This window comes from Herpailurus yagouaroundi, unplaced genomic scaffold (genome assembly GCF_014898765.1).
Source record: "Herpailurus yagouaroundi ecotype Mexico unplaced genomic scaffold, PumYag 198, whole genome shotgun sequence".
NCBI classification, from domain to species: Eukaryota; Metazoa; Chordata; class Mammalia; order Carnivora; family Felidae; genus Herpailurus; species Herpailurus yagouaroundi.
Window position 1 is genome coordinate 9,570,441 of NW_024412429.1, and position 17,723 is coordinate 9,588,163.

A 17,723-nucleotide genomic window follows, 5' to 3' on the forward strand; every position below is an offset into this window, starting at 1 on the left:
TACCTCCCACACAATCTAATACACAAATACATAAGAAGAAAGGCAAATAAGGGTGAGCTTGTTAAAATGCAAGTGGGAATCTCAACAAATCTTGCCTGGAAAGTAAAACAAAGCAGGATGCTGAAATTGAAAAACAAACCAACACTGGAGGGACTGAGACGCACAGAGCAGCGTGCTATTCCCAAGGTCTGGATAAGAACATGCTGGTGGTCTGGTTTGGTCTGGGACCTGTGCACCTGCATCGTGCACTTACAGTTTAAAAAAAAAAAAAAGGACAAAGAAAATGCCAGTAGTAATAAACTCAGAAATTATGTCCAAATTTACAGTACCAAAATAATGCATTTATTAACAAATGCAAAAACAATACCCCTTTGGTAAATAATACAGTGCCTTTTTCAGTCAAACGCATAACCCATGCTTTTCTACAACACGAAAAAAAATTTATCTACAACAACAAGATCTTAGAACCCTACCCCTCCCCTTTAAAAGAACTTGTAAACAGAAAATATCGGTACAAGTTACAAGAAAATTGCACAAAGCCAAAGAAATGAAAACAAAATAAGCCACAACCCTTCAAGAGTTTTATCAGCCAGAACTAAGGAAATACACAAATGGTGAGATCAGAGCTGTGTGTTGTTACAAAATCCCAGGAACTCAAGCATTTTTGACACACTTTGTCTCACTTTGTTCACAATTAGACTTGGCCAAGGGATAGATGGCCCGCACAGGGACACGATAGGGTCTTTCCAAAAAACCTTTTCAACTTGAAGACAATGTAACACGGTTGAACACACTCAAGAATTCAAGCCAGCCCGGGCATATACTCCTTTGTTCTTTTTTCAACCCACACTATGGCTTTTTGGGGGCAAATGGTGACTTACTTTAGGGCTGTTCACAAGGGTGTCCACTGAGCAGGGCACACTCATGGGGAGGATCCTGTCTCACTTGGAATTGATGCTTTGGTGTAATTTTACAAGAACATGACTCCAAATGCATTTGTTTCTAGAGGTAAACTTGCTAAAGATTATTTTAAACGCACTGGTTTACATTCACCAGATAGCTCATTGATGCCGGAAAAGAAATGTTTCTCTGTAAAAAGAATTATTTCGAAACACACCTTCCAAGCTTGTAAAGTGGAATGAGGACACGGTCACATTTTGAACCGTCGGCTGTTAGAGCTGGACACTTTAGAATTTCGTCCAGGTCATTCCTTTCATTTTATAGATGGACAAATGGAGGCCCAAGGTCACCCTCCAGCTCTGTGGCAGAGCAGGCTTGACCCCAGGGTCAAGATGACTGCATGCTGTTTCACACATCCTCATGGGACACTCAACTAGGGAGCAATGAACGTGGGGGAAAAGACCAACCTGTAAAATCCTGACTGCTGCCATTAGAGCCTTCACATTTTCCTGCTTCCTTGGCACCAACTTTTCTTGGAATATACATTCAGTGGATACACTGTACCCAAATCTGTGCCTTTGGTTTGATAAGGTTAGAGGCAGAACAAATTTAAAATCGGTTTTTAGGTCTCTTAATACACTCCTTTCCTGGAAAAGGCATGGATTCTTCATACAGTTGCCTGGGCTAATGTTTTTAAATTTAGAGACTCAATGAGGTAACTTAATATTAATAAATTGCTATATTAATAAGCACGAAGTATGTAGGTAGAATTCCATTTAAAGTACTGACTTTAGTAGTATTTAATAAATTGAGACTGAATGAAAACAATTTTTACAATCAGTGAAACCATCACCATTAACCTGAAAGACTTAACTTTCCCCATGCTGCAGACGTCTGCATAAGCGTGGCTGACAGGACAGGGTTCCTCCTCTGGGCCAGAGCACAGAGCCAGACCCCTGCTACATCTTCAGGGGCTGAATCCTGGGTATGCTAAACCCGCAAGACAAGGCCTGTGTCTCCATGTGCAGAAGAGACCTTTTGGGGAGTGAGTCAAGAATTTAGAAAGTTCAATTATTTGCTACAAATATTCACTTCCTCTTCACAAATATCTTTGTTTTTTTATTCCAAGGACTTCCCCTTATAATTGCTTTTAGTAAGAAAAGTTCTGAAATATATCTTTTCTTGGTCTTTGTATCTCAAAAAACCAATCAGAATCTGGAAAGTGGACACTTAGTGACAATAATGCCTTCCTCTGCTACTCTTCTAATTAGTCTCCTCTTTTCATTTCATAGCACCTTTTATTTTTAATTAAAAGCGTTCAAAAGGGACGATATTATTTTAGGATATGGCATCTTAAAGAAATCTACTCCTCTGTATATAATCAATACCACAGGATGGAAAAAAAAATTACTTCTAAAGAATAGGAATTTTTTCCCAACTAGAAAAAGTTACAAATTGTCCAGCAAAAAACCCTTCTATCATATCCTCTTTATTTCTTGCAGCAAAATGTACTGCTACCAAATAACTCATTACAAACATACTATTTTTCTAAATAAATAAAATGGGCATAACTCACCAGTACATAGCCACAAAATAATTCCTAAGAACACCATTAAAGCAAGATAAATAATTATCTCTTGGACAACAAAACAGGGGAACTGCATTTAAATTATTTTAGAAATAGGCCATAACCATTATTGCACAACTAATATAAACACTGAAACATCTTACCAAGCTATAGAAACACCTATAAAAGAATTATATAATTTTGAATACGTTGCTAAATTCTTTCTGCAAGAATTTACCCACCAAGAATCAGGCTCAATATTTTAAAATATAAGATGGAAAACTCTGATGTTGGCTGGGAGATGTCCTCATCTGTGCTCCTTCAAGGTCTGGAGAAAATGGTGAGTGATTTCGTCTTGCTCTGGGGAAGGAATGGGCCAGTTTCTTTTCTAGTTTGTAAATCAAAACAAGGAATGTAAAAATACATTATTTTCAAAAGACTTTTCTGTGGTGTCTTCCATTTGTCTGTTCCAAACAAAACCCAAATTGAGGGCCCTGTGCCAGTACATAGCTCTTGTGCTCCTGCCCTAAACAACATCACAGGTACGAGTGATTGACAACAACAAACTGGGCTTTGTTATCATCAGGGCTGAAGGCTGCCCAAAGTGTCCCCTAAGGAGGAGGAGGCAAGAAAAGATATTCCAGGGTGTGTGTGTGTGTGTGTGTGTGTGTGTGTGTGAGATCAACCAGCTCTCTTAAGTACTATAATTTTAATAATGTGTTCCCAGTGGTTTATCTCCTCAGTAAACAGTCTATTCAGTTAATAAAGAACTTTTTTCCCTCCTCCTAGTTATTTTTTTCAAAGAGATGACCATACCTCTATCTTTCAATACCCTGTCGATTGCTTAAAATTTTGTTACATTTCTAAACCATTAGAAAATATTTCTAGTCAAGTGAACTTTAATGTTGCCAAGAGGAGGAAAGGAGTGCTTTCAAATGAGTATCATCAGCATTTTTCAGATGAGAAAGTGTGGAACACTTATCTACTGGGAAAGAGAAGGCCGTCTGCCACATTTTCTAGATTAAACAATAAAATGGGGGAGGGGATGAAGGTTGTTTTTCAGTAAGTGGGTATCTAGTGACTTACCAGTGCACTAGGTGACAAAGTTGCTTCCCCACCATGTGCCAGATCTTTCCATTTGGTCTTTTACCTTCTCCCGAAGGCAAGCACACTGAATGATTGTTACAGAACCCACGGACTTCTGACACGTTATACAACTAGCAGAGTCTTCAACGTAAACATCGTGCAGAGAGGAGCACAGCTCTTGTACTGCTTCAAGTCCCACCGTGTAAACCACCCAGGTGTCCATGCGCAGAAGCTCCTTCTTCACCTGCCGTCCCTTCCTCCTACATCATCATGAGCGAACTGTATTTAGAGCTGGTAAGAGCACCGCTGGGCAAAGGCTACTGCTATTAGTCAAACACAGTGCATTTGCCATAACACCTTTCATTAATCAAGTCACTTCTGGGGGAGTAACATTGTATGTGTGATCTGAATGGCCCCCTAAGAGAACCTGTACCTTCCGGATTTGGGGTTGTTCTTTTTAAAAGTCTTTTGTTTTCACACTAGTGGTTACAATAGGGAGGAGTAATAAAGCTAGGTGTTGTGGAGAACGAAAATAATGCACACTCCCTAGTCTAAAAGAACAGCAGGCGGGAAGGCAGTCTACCTTCCTTCCGAAGGGCCCCTTGTCCTGGCAGGTGACAGAAGCAGACACAGTAGGACATTACCACGGCAACTATGTTTCCGAAAAGAACACCAGGTGCCTCGCACGCTTTGCTTCCAGATACCACTCTTCTGTATTCTCTTCTTGTTTAAAAAGAAAGAAGAAAGAAAAACAATAAAGGATTATAAAAGCCCAAACAAACAACAACAATTAGAGGTCAGTCCCCTCTCCTGGGCCTGACAGATTCTTCCAGTTTTGCTCTTGTCTTCTGGTCCCCAGGCACCCGGGGCCCCGTGGGACTCCTCGAGCACTGCTGATCAGACCTCTCTGAAAAGGCTCCTCTGCCTCTCTTTCCCACCCGTAGCAGCCTCTTTATTTCAGGCGCTGAGTCACGTTGGCCAGGGCAACCGCAAAGGCCTGCACAGCTGAGAAGGGGTACTGGAAGTCCAGAATGTACGCATTGCCATCAATCCTTCCAAACTGCATCACCTGGGGGGTGGGAGGGAGGTGGGCAGAGAAGCAAAGACATTAAAGGAAAACAAGGTGGGAAATAGCACAACCGCCTGTGTGGCTCCTGAGGGAACACGACAGCGCAGTCCAGGAGATAGTCCCCCCAGAGAGGGACTCTGATCAAACTTCCTGAGCTAACTATGGGTTTGTGGGAAACAAAGGGGGAACCTGGTAAACACACAATGGGAAGATAATGAAGCAAAAATTCAGAGCCTGGAAAGCTCACTGGTCAAATGAAGTGGCTTCCTCACCAAGGAAACAGGGGAAAGAAAAAGTATGAAGAAGAATCTACAGGCTAACAGAAGGTTGAGAGAAACATCAATTGTAATTATCAAATGTCACGGGTCAGAGAGGGGCAAACATAGCCCACCGCCTTCCCGCAATGCTCTGTCTCTCGAGCTCGCTTTCCTTTGTCATTTCAGTACTTACTGTGATCACACGCTGTGACCATATAGCTTTTTACATACATATACAGATATTTACATAAATATTATATTTATAAGGATTATATTATATATCACATAAATTATGTATAAATATTATATAAGTATAAATACTTCTATAAATATTTAAGTACATTTGTTTACGGTCTTTCTTCCATTTTGGTAAACTCCATGTGAGGATGGGGATTTTCTCTACTTTCCTCATTGCTCTGGTGTCAGCACTTAGAGCAACGTTGGCAAACTCTCTGTAAAGGGCTGATGATAAATACTTCAGGCCTTGTAGGTCACAGGGTCTTTGCCAGAACTCTCTGTTGTGGGACAAAAGCAGCCTTAGACAATACTTAAGTGGGTGGGCATGGCTGTGTTCCAATGGAACTTTATTTATAAAAAGAGGCAGCAGGTCCAATTGGTCTGTGGGCCACAGTTTTTGACTCCCAGCTCAGAGGATTGCCAGGCACACAGCAGGTGGCTCAATAAATATTTGAGTGAATTAACGAAAATGAGATTTAAGTATGAGAGGTGAAGGGAACTCCCAGGATGGTGAGGAAGAGCAGTTCCAGAACAACAGCTATGCAGCAGGGTTAGAGCCACCATTTCAGGCTGGAGCAGAGGAACTGGAAAACCACCCGATGTGTTTAACTGTAGTGAGAAGAGATTTACATTCTGCCACCGAATCAGGGAATGATGTACTATGAATACACAGAAACAAACAAACACTGGGTAATTATTTGGTCTAGGAAAAAATCCCTATGTAATAAAAAAGGAAATACAGTTAAGCCATAATACATGGCTCAGCTATAAACCACATATATTGGCATAATGAGATAACCAATGACTGCTGATTGAACTAAGAAAAGGGGGAAGTTCACGTGTCTGTACATATGGCAGTGGGGGTGAAGAAAAGAAACCCTCATATTCCTCAGGAAGAGGTCAATACACGATGTGAAAAACTGAAAAATCAATAAATAGAAATGGGAACACGTTCTTTGCAAACACAGTGTCAAATGCCAGAAAAAAGCCAAAGTTGGAAGAAAGAAAGAATCTCTGGCAGAGCAGGTTTGGGGAGCGGGCAGGGGGCTGGGCAGGGGCCTGCTAGTTTTTCTCATGGGTCACGGAGACTTGGCCACGCTTAAGAGGGATCAGTTGTTTTCCGTTATTTCCCATTTGGCTCCTGGCAGGCCACAACACTGCTATCCTTTAGCAGGTTTTTAAAAACCCACAAAGACCAGTCAAGACCAAAAAGCAGGGATCTGGGCGGGCCATGCCCTGGGACATGCTTTCTTACCTGCCGCCCCTCTAGCTCGATTTGGAAGTTCTTTGCGGACTCCTGGGTCACGCGCCCCCCAAAGTCCAGCTGGTACACTTGGGTGGCTTCGTTCCACAGAGGCTGCTTGTTGGCCATGACGTACACAAAGCCCTGGCTGCCCAGCCGGCCATCCTCCTTCTCGCTGGCTTTCCGGCACTTGAACTCCTCCAGCTCGCTGGCCGTCCGCAGACTCCTCTTGCTCTTCCAGCCCTTCTTGCTGCCCTGGGTCTGGTTCATCAGCTCATCACCACTGATGAACAGCTCAGGCTCGCTCTCTGAGCTGTCCTGGAACTCATTCGTCTTATTCAACTTCTTCGACTTCAGTTGGTCTTTCTGACTCTTCACTTTCTTCTTCTCTCTCCCCAGGCGAGGGCTGGAAATCAGGGAATTAAAGTCACTCAAAGTCCTTGCCTCCTTCTTCACTTTGCCCTCTGTAATGGCCTGAACATTTCCTTCCTCTGCTCGGCTGTCCAGGCGCTTCCGGTTTTTCTTCCCGAATTTCTCCGACCGCTGGGGGACCGGGCTTTCTGTCAGGGAAAGGACTTCTTGGAAGTTGTCTGTGGTCTCTACCATCACCTCTGTACCCAAGTGGCTTTGGAGGTCGGTGGGCGGTGGGGACACGAGGGGCTTCTCCACCACCAAGTGTGCCTTGGGGGGCAGAGTGCCCTGGGGGTTTTGCACGGGCGGGCAAGGGCTGTAGGAATTCCAGGGGTGCAAGGCGATAGGTGGCAGCTGTAAACTCGAGCAGGTGCCGCTTCCCGGATACATGGGGGGCAAGGTGCAGTAGGAGAGGCTGGGCGGGTAGGCTGGCTGGAGAGCCACTGTGGACTCCTGGGGTGCAAACTGTGTCGGGGACAGGGCATCTTTCGGGGAGCAGGGGGTCTGCACTCCCGGCAAAGGGGGCGTGTTATAGCTCCCTGGATACGGCATTCCCATCCCAAAGCCTGTTTGGAAAGTGGCAGTAGGGCTGGCGGGAGACTTCGGGGAGACGAAGGGCACACGGGACACGTCCAGATGCTGGCTCTGACCTACTATCAGAGGAGGCAGTTTCAGGGGGTTGGGCACTGCAGTCTGTGCTGTCCTTTCCTGAGGAACCCAAATGTCTTCCCCCAGCACAGGGTCCCACTGGTAAGGGGGTGGCCGTTTGACGGCCACAGCAGCTTCAGTCAGCGTGGGGTGCCTCAGGGGCTTCTCGACCGGACAGTGCTGGGCCAGCGCCTCGTCCTCCGTGAAGGCCGAGTTAACGTAGTCGGCGCGGTCGCGGGCGCCGTCTGGCGGGCTCAGGAGGCTGTAGGACGACTGGGAGGTCAGGGGTGAGGTGCTGGCGGCGTGGGCCAGGCCCGAGCCCGGCTGCACACCTCCAGCACCCCCGGCGCCAGGCTCGGGCCGCCCCGCCACGGCCCCGCCGCTGCACTGACTGCAGGTATACAAGGCCGGCGGGGGCCGCGCCGGGAACTGCGCCGCACCCTTGGGCTTGGGCGGGTGCTGCGGGGGGACCCGCGGGGGCTCGGCCAGCTGCGCCGCCTTGAGCGCCACCTCGCGGTTGTTCCTGCGCAGCGTGGCGTGGATGAGACTGTCGGGCCTCTGCGCCGCGCTCCGACCCGGGACTAGCGGGCCGGCGATTTCGGGGTACGGGGGTGGATCTCCCGTCGGGATGGAGTAGCGTGGGACGGTCAGGCGGTTCAGGGTGGCACTGGTGCAAGGCTGGGGGACCTTTTTCTCAGTGGCGGTGAGCCGCAGGGTGGCTGAGCTGCCCGGGCCGGGGAGGGTGTAGGTGTTCTGGGAGCAGAGCATCCGCGTCCGAGGCCGGCACACCTCCTCCACGTTGCCGCTGCTGTCAAAGGTGGTGATCCTCTCATAGCCCAGGGGCGTCTGGTAATGTGCCGCCGTGGGGTACAGCGAGAAGTCGCCCTTCTTCAGGCACGTGTCCACCGGAGGCTGCGAGGGCGGTAGCGGGGGCGGGGGCGCTGCTGTGGTGGGGGCGGCGGGGATGGTTCCCGGGTAGGGGGGTGGGGGGTTCATCTTCGCCACCTGGACCTCCTGCGGGGCACTGAACACCACTGCGTCCCCCTCGGCGGCCAGCTGCGGCACTGGCCGCAGGGCCTTGGCGGACTTCTGCAGGTGGTCATGGTCTCGGTCTCCGTGGTCCAACACCGAGAGCTGGATCGCCCCTGGTGCAGGCGGTGGCAGGGACAGCTGAGCGGGGTTGGGGATGATGCGGCCCATCTCCACACCTCCGAAGATCACCTGTCCGGGGTTGGAATAGCGGTTGGAGACTGGGTACTGGGTGGCACTATCACTTCCATGCTCAGACGTCCCCACTGCCGTGGTCTGATTGGTCAGGACGTCCAGCTGCACATTCTGATTGGCCAGCAGGGACTGCACCAATCCTATGCTCTGTGTGGGGGACATAGCTTGCGCCGAGCTGTGGATGGGAGCGATGGGGATGTTCACGGTACATGGAGGGTTGTTCTCAGGCACACCCGATGCTCCCGTCACTGGGAGGAAAAAAGAAACATGCACTGCTTACAAAACTGCCATGAAACTGGGTCAGAATAAGTAATACCTCTGAACTCATCCAGTCCTTTTGCATACAAAATGCAACTGCTTCAGGCGGAGATGTGTTTGCTTGGGGGAAAGCCAGATCGTTCACACAAGTTATACAAAGTTTCTCCAAGGTTTCTGGAAGGGCCCAGGCAAGCGGGTGAGTTCTGCCCGGTAGCCTTTGTTGTCCACTGGTTAAGGGCACTGTCAAAGCTTTTCAATGGATATGCTTCTGAACCTTCTGAATTTGGTACCATGTGCCTAAATGGTACCACGGCAAATACTTAACTTTTTTTAAAATTAATTAATTAATTAATTAATTTTTTTAAAGTAGGCTCCATGCCCAATGTGGAGCCCAGGGCAGGGCTCAAACTCACGACCCTGAGATCAAGACCTGAGCTGAGGTCAAGAGTCGGATGCTCAACCAACTGAGCCTCCCTGGAAGCCCTACTTTATTTTTAAATACTTAACTGTTTATTTTTTAAAAAAAATTTTTTTTTTCAAGGTTTATTTATTTTTGGGACAGAGAGAGACAGAGCATGAACGGGCGAGGGGCAGAGAGAGAGGGAGACACAGAATCGGAAACAGGCTCCAGGCTCTGAGCCATCAGCCCAGAGCCCGACGCGGGGCTCGAACTCACGGACCGCGAGATCGTGACCTGGCTGAAGTCGGACGCTTAACCGACTGCGCCACCCAGGCGCCCCAATACTTAACTGTTTAAAGATACTTTCTACTCCTATTCAGAAAACGGACCACTCTCTTATGCAAGGAGGGAGTGACGGGAGGATACTCCACTGAGCACTCATAAGGCCTAGGCTCTGGAGTATGTTTAGCCACATTTATGGACTGGTTAGTACGGGAAGGGTCATGCAGCAAATGTGTATCTGAAATTTGCACGTAAACTAAGTTTCTGTAAATAGAACCATGTAAGATGTAGTAAAGATACCAATGAAAAGAATCCTCTAGCAAATCTGTGTTATTAGGGAAGGATAATTCCCTAATTTATCTGCTTTTTAGCATTTCCGACAGTATGCAAGGTATAGCCACACTCTGTAAAACCCTGTAAATCTATCCTATATATGTACACATAGGGAATTTAATGAAGCATGAATTTGAGCAGTGATAGACCACACGCAGGTGCTCAGAGCCACTGTTTTATACTGCCCTGTTTAAAATGCCATCGACCCCTGGCAAGTTTGCTCATCTGGGCCTTTAAGTGCTATGTAGCAACTAGCATACGAGCAGGAAATAATATTTAACTAGGTAACTGTAAAGGCTGACTGGCCTTTTACCAGAACTATGGAGTGAAGGCAGCTAGTTTCATCAAAAGTTAAGCCCACCTTTTGAGCCTGTCCCAGACTTCCCTACTTCCCCCATCCCTTCCCCGGGGCCCTCTAGTGAGATATAACTATCTCCTGGCTTCATGAATCTGGGTCCTGTTTCAAGTTTTCTATTATTCCTGTTCAGAACTCTCCTCCAGATGGCCTCTCATCTGCATGGAGAACTGAAGGCAGGTGTCTTCCAGGCTAAAGAGAAGAGTCTGTCACCAGCATTAAAGGCAAGCACAGAGACAAAACGCTCCCTCCTCTGACTGCGCAGCACAGGCACTAACAGCAGCAGCAAGGGCTGAGCATTTAGGGAGAGCTGTATGAGTCACACTCTGGGAGCACAGGGAGGGTGTTACGGGGAAAGTGTAAAAGATACTTCTAATTACGAGATTCTGAGATTGCGGAAATGGGCTGTAAAGCTCAAGTGTGTGAGGCTTCACCAAACTGCAGGTTTATGTGGTTGCAAAACCTTGCCCATTATGACTTTGATAGTCTAGAATATCTGCTCTGCCTACGAGGAGAGGTATATCATCAGAGGACCAAAGACAGCTACTGTCAGAAAGTACCGTACAAATAACTTTACATGTAAAAACCCATGAAGAAGGTAAACGACTCCCTCAAGTTCTTGAGGAATGCTGAAGCTGGAATGCAGGTCCTTCCCTGTCCCATGGCGAGGACCATAGCCCCTTCTGTTCCAGAACCACCAAACACAGGAGAAGTCAGTGGTCCATGTAGGATTCCTCTGGCTCAGAAACCAGAGACCTTCAAAAACTTGCTTGGTTCTAAGGAGAGGAGTCTTCATATTTATAAAATTATGGGTAGATGTTTCTGAGAATAGTTACATAGGAATAATTGACAGACGACTTAGAAATCGTTCTACTCTATTAATCAAAATAAGATCCCCCCCCCACCACACACACACACACACACACACACACACTAGAAAATACTTAATTTAAGATGCTATCGATATCTGAAAATTTGTAAACTGGGACTTTAAAAGCTTGTACCAGATTTTACCTTTAACTCAGACCAGGCTTCTGTACACTGAGATGTGAGTTGCACACTGGGAGAGAGATGTCTGAACGTAAAGGTTTTCTGTCCCAGAGATGGGGCGGGTTTGAGAAACCAGGTTCTGTGGGTGCCACAGCCTATGAGACCTGGTTTCAGTTCTGATTTTATTGAGTTCTGATCAGTCCTATAAACTCCTCTACCTGGGCATAAGACTAAGGATTATTGTGAAGATAATAAAACAAGAAGGCAGATGCTCTGTGGATATGAGGCCTTGCTCGTAGCTCCCCTCCTCCCCAAACCAGCAACAGTAGGACCTTCTCCTGTGATATGCCACCACACCCAACAATGGAGGAAGTCACCCTTTGCCAAAGCAAGCACAGACCGGCATGCTGTAATCGTCCACAACTTACCACTCTGTCCCCGTCACGACCCACTAAGAACACACCTGGTAAATCATCTTCATCTTCACTGAAAACATTTGGGTTGAAGACAGGTAAATTAACATAGTCCATGGAAATCTTCCGAACCTCTGGGAGATAGATGGTCATCTGCCGTGGCTGGAGATGCAGGAGGCTGGTTTTATAGATTACTGGTGGGGAGGAGGAGAGCGCTGTTAACAGAGACATGCAGGAGGACGGCCAAGGTGCCGACAGAGCCACAGAAGAGAAATGGTGCTGTGCTGTCCCTGCCATCAGAAGACAGATCTGCATGGGCCCGGGAGAGTCTGATGGCAGCCCTTCACCTCCCTTCTGCACACCACTGGCCACCCCAGCCATGGTCTGGATTCTGTAACAACAGATTCTCAGCCTACCCCAGTCACTTTGCCAAGTGGTTTTCTACAGAATCACACATTTCAAATGTCAAACACGTGTCTAAGACTTAAATGCTTTTCTGGAATGAGCTGGGGTATGATAAATATGTATTTTAAAAGCCTCACTTGTGATCAGAAGGATAACTTAGTAAAATTGTTGGGATATCCAGAATGTCATGCTCAGGGGGATCTCAGGCAACTAGAAGATGGGATGACGTGGGTCAGGGCAGAATGAAACACTGCTCTTACTCAGGACTGGATTCTTGTTTCCCTGACTTTCAACTGCCATTTCATGATCAGGATAGTGATTTAGGGAACTTCCACACCATTTCTTTATTTTTAATTTTTTTTAAGCTTATTTATTTACAGAAGAGAGAGAGGGAGAGTGCAACTGGAGAGGCAGACAGCGAGGGAGAGAGAGAGTCCCAAGCAGGCTCCACCCTGGCAGTGCAGAACCTGGCTTGAGGCGCAATCTCAGGAACAGTGAGATCATGACCGAGCCAAGATCAAGAGCCAGACGCTTAACTGACTGAGCCACCCAGGTGCCCCTTCACACTGTTTCTTTCAATGCTAAGATTTTATTGGATCAATAAGGACATTTAAGAGAATGCCTAGATGGCAATTAAAATATTTAGATGAGACAAAATAAGTTAAAACCAATAAATTTGAATTTAGGGCTTGCAGTAGGCTGAAGTCAGGATGACACCAGCCCATCAGCTTTCTTTTATGTTTCGTACTTTTCCCTGTGAGGTAAGTAGAGGTTCTGTAATTATTACTGTTATCCCTAGTTTCTGCTAAGGTAAGCACAGTTCTGTCTCCACTGCTGTCCCCGCCAGTGCCCAGAGGCGCCTGGCTGGCACTCCCACGGCACCGCAGGCCTTCTGGTGATGAAATACCTGTGTGAGGCTGGTGCTTGGGCTGGTGAGGGCTAAGAAGACTTTTCCAACCGAGTGCTCATCACAGGTCTACTCATGTGTTCATCTCTCTTGCTCACAAAAGAGAATATGAATTTTGGCTTTAAAATTCTAGACAGTTCTCTCTGGTTTAAGAATTAATGCATGCATTAAAGTGCTATTCTTTGTTGTTCAGACTGATAAAAAGAAATAAAATTTAAAATCTGAGGAGGGATTAAAAATTGTGTCAGTTGCCTCCAGGGGGAGAAAACTAGGTGGCCAGAGGTGAAGAGAAAGATTTTTACTGTATACTGCTTCAAATCTTTTGAATTTGAATTTATTCCATATTTTTAAAATTGAGAAAGCAAAAAATTAAAAATAAAAAAATTTCATGAGCCAGATAATTCTAATTGAAGGGAACAAATTATCCAGCACAATTATCTAATATAAAATATCCAACTACTCACTTTAAAATCCATTAGGGTGACAAAGATTGTTTAATAGGGTACCACAGGTAACATACCTTCTAAAAGCTAAGAGATAATTTCTTCTCTAGTAGAATCAAATGGAAAATTCTCTTAGCTTAACAAATGAATATAATAGCTAACATGCTTTTTTTTAAACGGTCAATGATTAGGACAATGATTTCATTGCAGTCACACAGAAAACTTTTATTTTGGGCACTCGAATCCCTCACACTGGAGCATCCCGTACCTTGAAGGCACTTCTAGGCTCTCCCATGTTAAGGTTCTTGTTGACTTATGTGTGGATCTACTCAACATCTAGAAGGAAAAGATTCATTAAGATTCCATTCCTTTTTTCAATGTTTATTGAAATAGGCAGATGGCTCAGGCCTCAGCGTACTGACGTGGGGTGATCGCAACGCTTGCACAGTGGTTACTAGAATCACCAAGCACATCAGTGGGGCACGGCTGAATTACTAAAGAACAGAATTTCATGGTCATCAGAGACTTTGCAGGTGGTTGAAAATATTATTAAGAGATTTCTCTGCAGTATGTACTGGGACAGTCTATGGTTATTTCCTACGTCAGTTTTATGTGTTATTTTTATTCCTCTTTTTCTTTGAGCTGAGAAACCTCAAAATGAAAAATCCAAATACAGCACTGTTTAATAAGTCTCCTAAGACGCATACATGGCATAGGTCTTTTTAACATCTGCTTTGCAAGAATTACTTAACTGAAAGGATCTACTGATGTCTGAAACAACTTAAATAGTCAGATACAGAATTTTTCACAAACCATTTTTAGTAGGGACACAGAGCACATTCAAGATGGGTCCACCAGCCACACGCAAACCTCGCCTTTCAGAGACGTGTGCGTGTTAAGTGATCAGGCAATCCAGCAAGGGTGGGGGATGATGGCACAAGCCCTCAGACCACCCAGCGATGCGCCTATCGGGATGAAGCTGCTCTGAAAAGGACCTTCTGTCATTTCACTCCTTCTGAAGTAAGGAGTGAAGTAAACACGAAGTAAACACGACATGTTAGTCCTATTCCTTCAAGCAGGAGTACAGAAAAGAATGCAAATTCTGGGTTCTAGCCCAGCTTTTACTCCTATGGTTCTATTTTCCTCCGGGGCTCAAACTTCTCACAGAGTATTTATCTGGGACTTCTACATGAAATCTGTGAAGTTTTACCACAAAGAACTGTACTGACAGTCAGCCAGCTTCTTACAGTCTTTAGCGCTTTCTTCCCAACTTTCTTCGGACTCAAGAACCTAAAGACACTGGTACCAAAACCTGCCCACTGCGAGAGGCCACGAATCAAAATAACCAGAGCTTTGTTGGAGATTTCTGCTATTTCGGTCTCTTCATAAGTCAGGGCTTATATAAAAATACTGAAAGCGCTGCTGGCAAAAAACCAATTTGAGTAATAATTCTAATTTTGTGAAATTATGATGGTTCGAGTCAAAGTGTAGAGGTAAATAAAGTACATACTAATCTTTTGGTGCCATAAGAGCTCATCTGAATGGTCTTTTCAAAAGTCTCAGTTCCACCTGGGAGAGCAGGCAGAGAAGAGGGCACGGTTTTTTACCTGCACCGAGGTTGGTTGGCAGGAAAGCAGCCAAGCCCACAATCTTAAACTTCGTTCCCCAGATATTAGACGTGACCTGAGCAAGATAGTTGTGCTGTGGGAGGGAGCGGGGGGGGGGGGGGGGGAGAAAAAGGAAAAAAAATTACAATCTATTTTTATATCTTCTATTGATCACTTAGGAAGTAAGAATATTAACATTTTTGCTTTAAAAAGACACAGGTGGGTAATGTTGTAAATATTCACTCTCTGTATCATTCCACCATTTTTAAGACCGGAAGCTAACTGTAACATGCCAGGCACCTGTTTCTGAATCGTGGCTCATGGTGGCTGAGCTGGGATTCTCAGGCTGGAAGTGAGGAACAGATGTGTCCCAGTGTGTCTGCACACGTGTAGGTTAAAAAGGCCACAAAGGTGATCTGGGCACATTTTTCTTCACCTCTCCTTTCCCAGTCACTGGACTAGAGGGGTTACACCTAGCTCTGGATCCATTTTTACCCTTGATATTTCTCCTGGAAACACTAGTTGCACTGATACCAGTATGTCCCCACTCTACCCAATTACCTATTTTCTCATTCAATTCAATTAAGAAAAAAAATTTTTTTAAATTACCAATATGCTTAAGCCATGAGTGTGCGTGTGTGTGCAAGAGCAATAACAAAGATGAATTAAAACCAGCTCCTCAAAGAGCTTATTACCTACTGGAGGATGTAAGGCATAAAGGAAGTCACTGAGAAATGTTGTAAACAAGATGCTTGGGGACCACTGTGGCTGAGCCAGGGAAAGAAGCCTTCACCACAGAGGCTGAGTTCTATCTGGAAACATGCCGGCAGAAACAAGGGGAGGAGATGGAGAGGGTAAGCTGGGTCACCCCAGTGACCCAGGTACAGCAAAGGCACAAGCACAGAAAGAGGCCGGTCAACAGCGAGGCTGTGGCACTTGGAGGACGTCGCGGGGACCAGGATGGAGAGACGGGCAGCACAGACTGTGGGGCCACCACCAGGGATGGGCTGTTGTGGACACTGAGAGTCACCAAAGGGTCGGAAGTGGCTTGAGAGGGCAGAGGGAGGGTATGTCTCAACCAGAGCTGCCTGTGGAAAGACCCATGTGGCCATGGGGGTGTGTCTGAGGTGGAAAGGAGGTCCTGGGGATATGGAGGTGTCGGGGCCTGCCTGAGGGCAGGGTGGTGAGGAGGGAGAACAGGGCTCTGGTTCTCTACGCCCCTTGTCTGGAACGACAGTGGCCGGCACGGAGACTGGGGTGGCGAGTGCAGGTGTGATGCACCGAGGGTTCAGCCACCGTCGGCCACACACTGAGGAGGGAGAGAAGGGCGGGGCAGCGATGCGTGGGACTGACCCGGACCCCAGATGCTACCTGAGTGATGTCTTCAAAGGGAAACTCTCTTCGCGTCAGGCTGGGTGAGCCAATGGAGGGCTTGCGCATCGGCAACCGGGGAGACCTGGACATCTCCTGAGCAGCCCGGGACAGCTTGGGAGACTTCCGAGCCTCAATGTTGATCCTGTGGAGACAAGGCCAGGAGGGTCAGGCCCCACAGGCCGGGGAGGCGCATGCTGCCTTGGCCCTCCCCTTCATGCTCTGGTGGCCACCACGGTGCTGTGTTCCCAGGGGCAAGGCCCCTTCATTTTTCAAGTCTCTGCCGCCTGCTTTTGCCTTGTGAATATGAGGGAAGAAGAACAGAACTGTGTACCAAGTGATAGATACTTAAAAATACAGCGAGATTTGACCAAATCAAGTGATTCATTTGTAAGGAACCTCAGAGAATTAACAGTGTTTCACTTTCTACTAACAGTAAGTTTAGAAATATCCACATGCCTCGTGCATGTGGGAAGATAGCAGGTGGGAAGAGACATATTTCACCCTAAGGCCAGATGATTTTAAGATTCCTAACACAATGTCAGGATTTCAATGGACTTTTCTAGCCTTTCACCAGCTGTGATATTTAAATCAAATCTGTGGGTCTACAGCTTTTCTGTTGTTTTCTGTTCCTACATTATATCTCTGGCCCTTAGTTCCTCTATTTATAACATGGGGACACATGTTAATGCCAGCCTACCCCACAGAGAATGCTAGAAAAATGAGTATGTTAAGCTTGATGGCAATCAATAAAAAGAAAGCACTGAGCCTCAGAGGTACTGCCTGAGAGTGTGATACAACACCAGGGGCCCCGAAGCACAGGCAGACAGAGGCCCGAGCTGGTTACAGTTCTGTGTGAGGACTGTCTGGCCTTTGCAAGTAGGGAGATTCGACACAGGGAAAGACAGAGGGAAGCAGGAGCAGCCTCAGGGAATGCCATATTCGGGCACTGTGAAAGGACATTTACAGGTGAAGGATTTGGTTGCTTATGTGTTAAATGTCCTCCCTTAATTAAGGGAAAAGCCGAAACACTGTAGAAGTGTAGAGAAGTTCACAGTTTTATTTGCAATTTTAACAAGCTCAGAATAAAGATGAAAAAATAAATTGCTTGAGCAACTGGATATCTATACAAGAAAAAGTCACCCCATACACAAAAATTAATCCGAGACTGAAGTACGAAAGCTAAAACTACAAAGTTCTGGAAAGGAACAAAGGGATGTCTTCATGACCTAAGGGTACACAAAGATTTCCTAAACAGGATGCAAGAAGCACTAATCATAAAAGAAAAAATTCATATGACGTTAGCCATGTGGCACT

General features: G+C 46.2%; 1 protein-coding gene across 9 annotated transcripts in view; it reads right to left on the reverse strand.

Moving 5' to 3' along the window:
- Positions 1-219: 219 nt before the first annotated feature.
- The window catches only part of TULP4 (TUB like protein 4), a 177,663-nt gene continuing 160,159 nt past the window's right edge, over positions 220-17,723 (reverse strand). For 4 of the 9 annotated variants that reach the window (XM_040448753.1, XM_040448751.1, XM_040448750.1 and 1 more), the window contains 5 exons: positions 16,407-16,551; positions 15,036-15,129; positions 11,724-11,867; positions 6,372-8,890; positions 4,142-4,622 (listed from right to left, as the gene is read on the reverse strand). In XM_040448753.1, the coding sequence (XP_040304687.1) occupies positions 4,506-4,622; positions 6,372-8,890; positions 11,724-11,867; positions 15,036-15,129; positions 16,407-16,551 (3,019 nt within the window). In that variant the 3' untranslated portion in view covers positions 4,142-4,505. Of the gene's footprint in view, positions 4,623-5,091; positions 5,099-6,371; positions 8,891-11,723; positions 11,868-15,035; positions 15,130-16,406; positions 16,552-17,723 lie in introns of those variants that run through there. The other 5 variants (XM_040448756.1, XM_040448755.1, XM_040448758.1 and 2 more) reach the window with 5 other exon arrangements.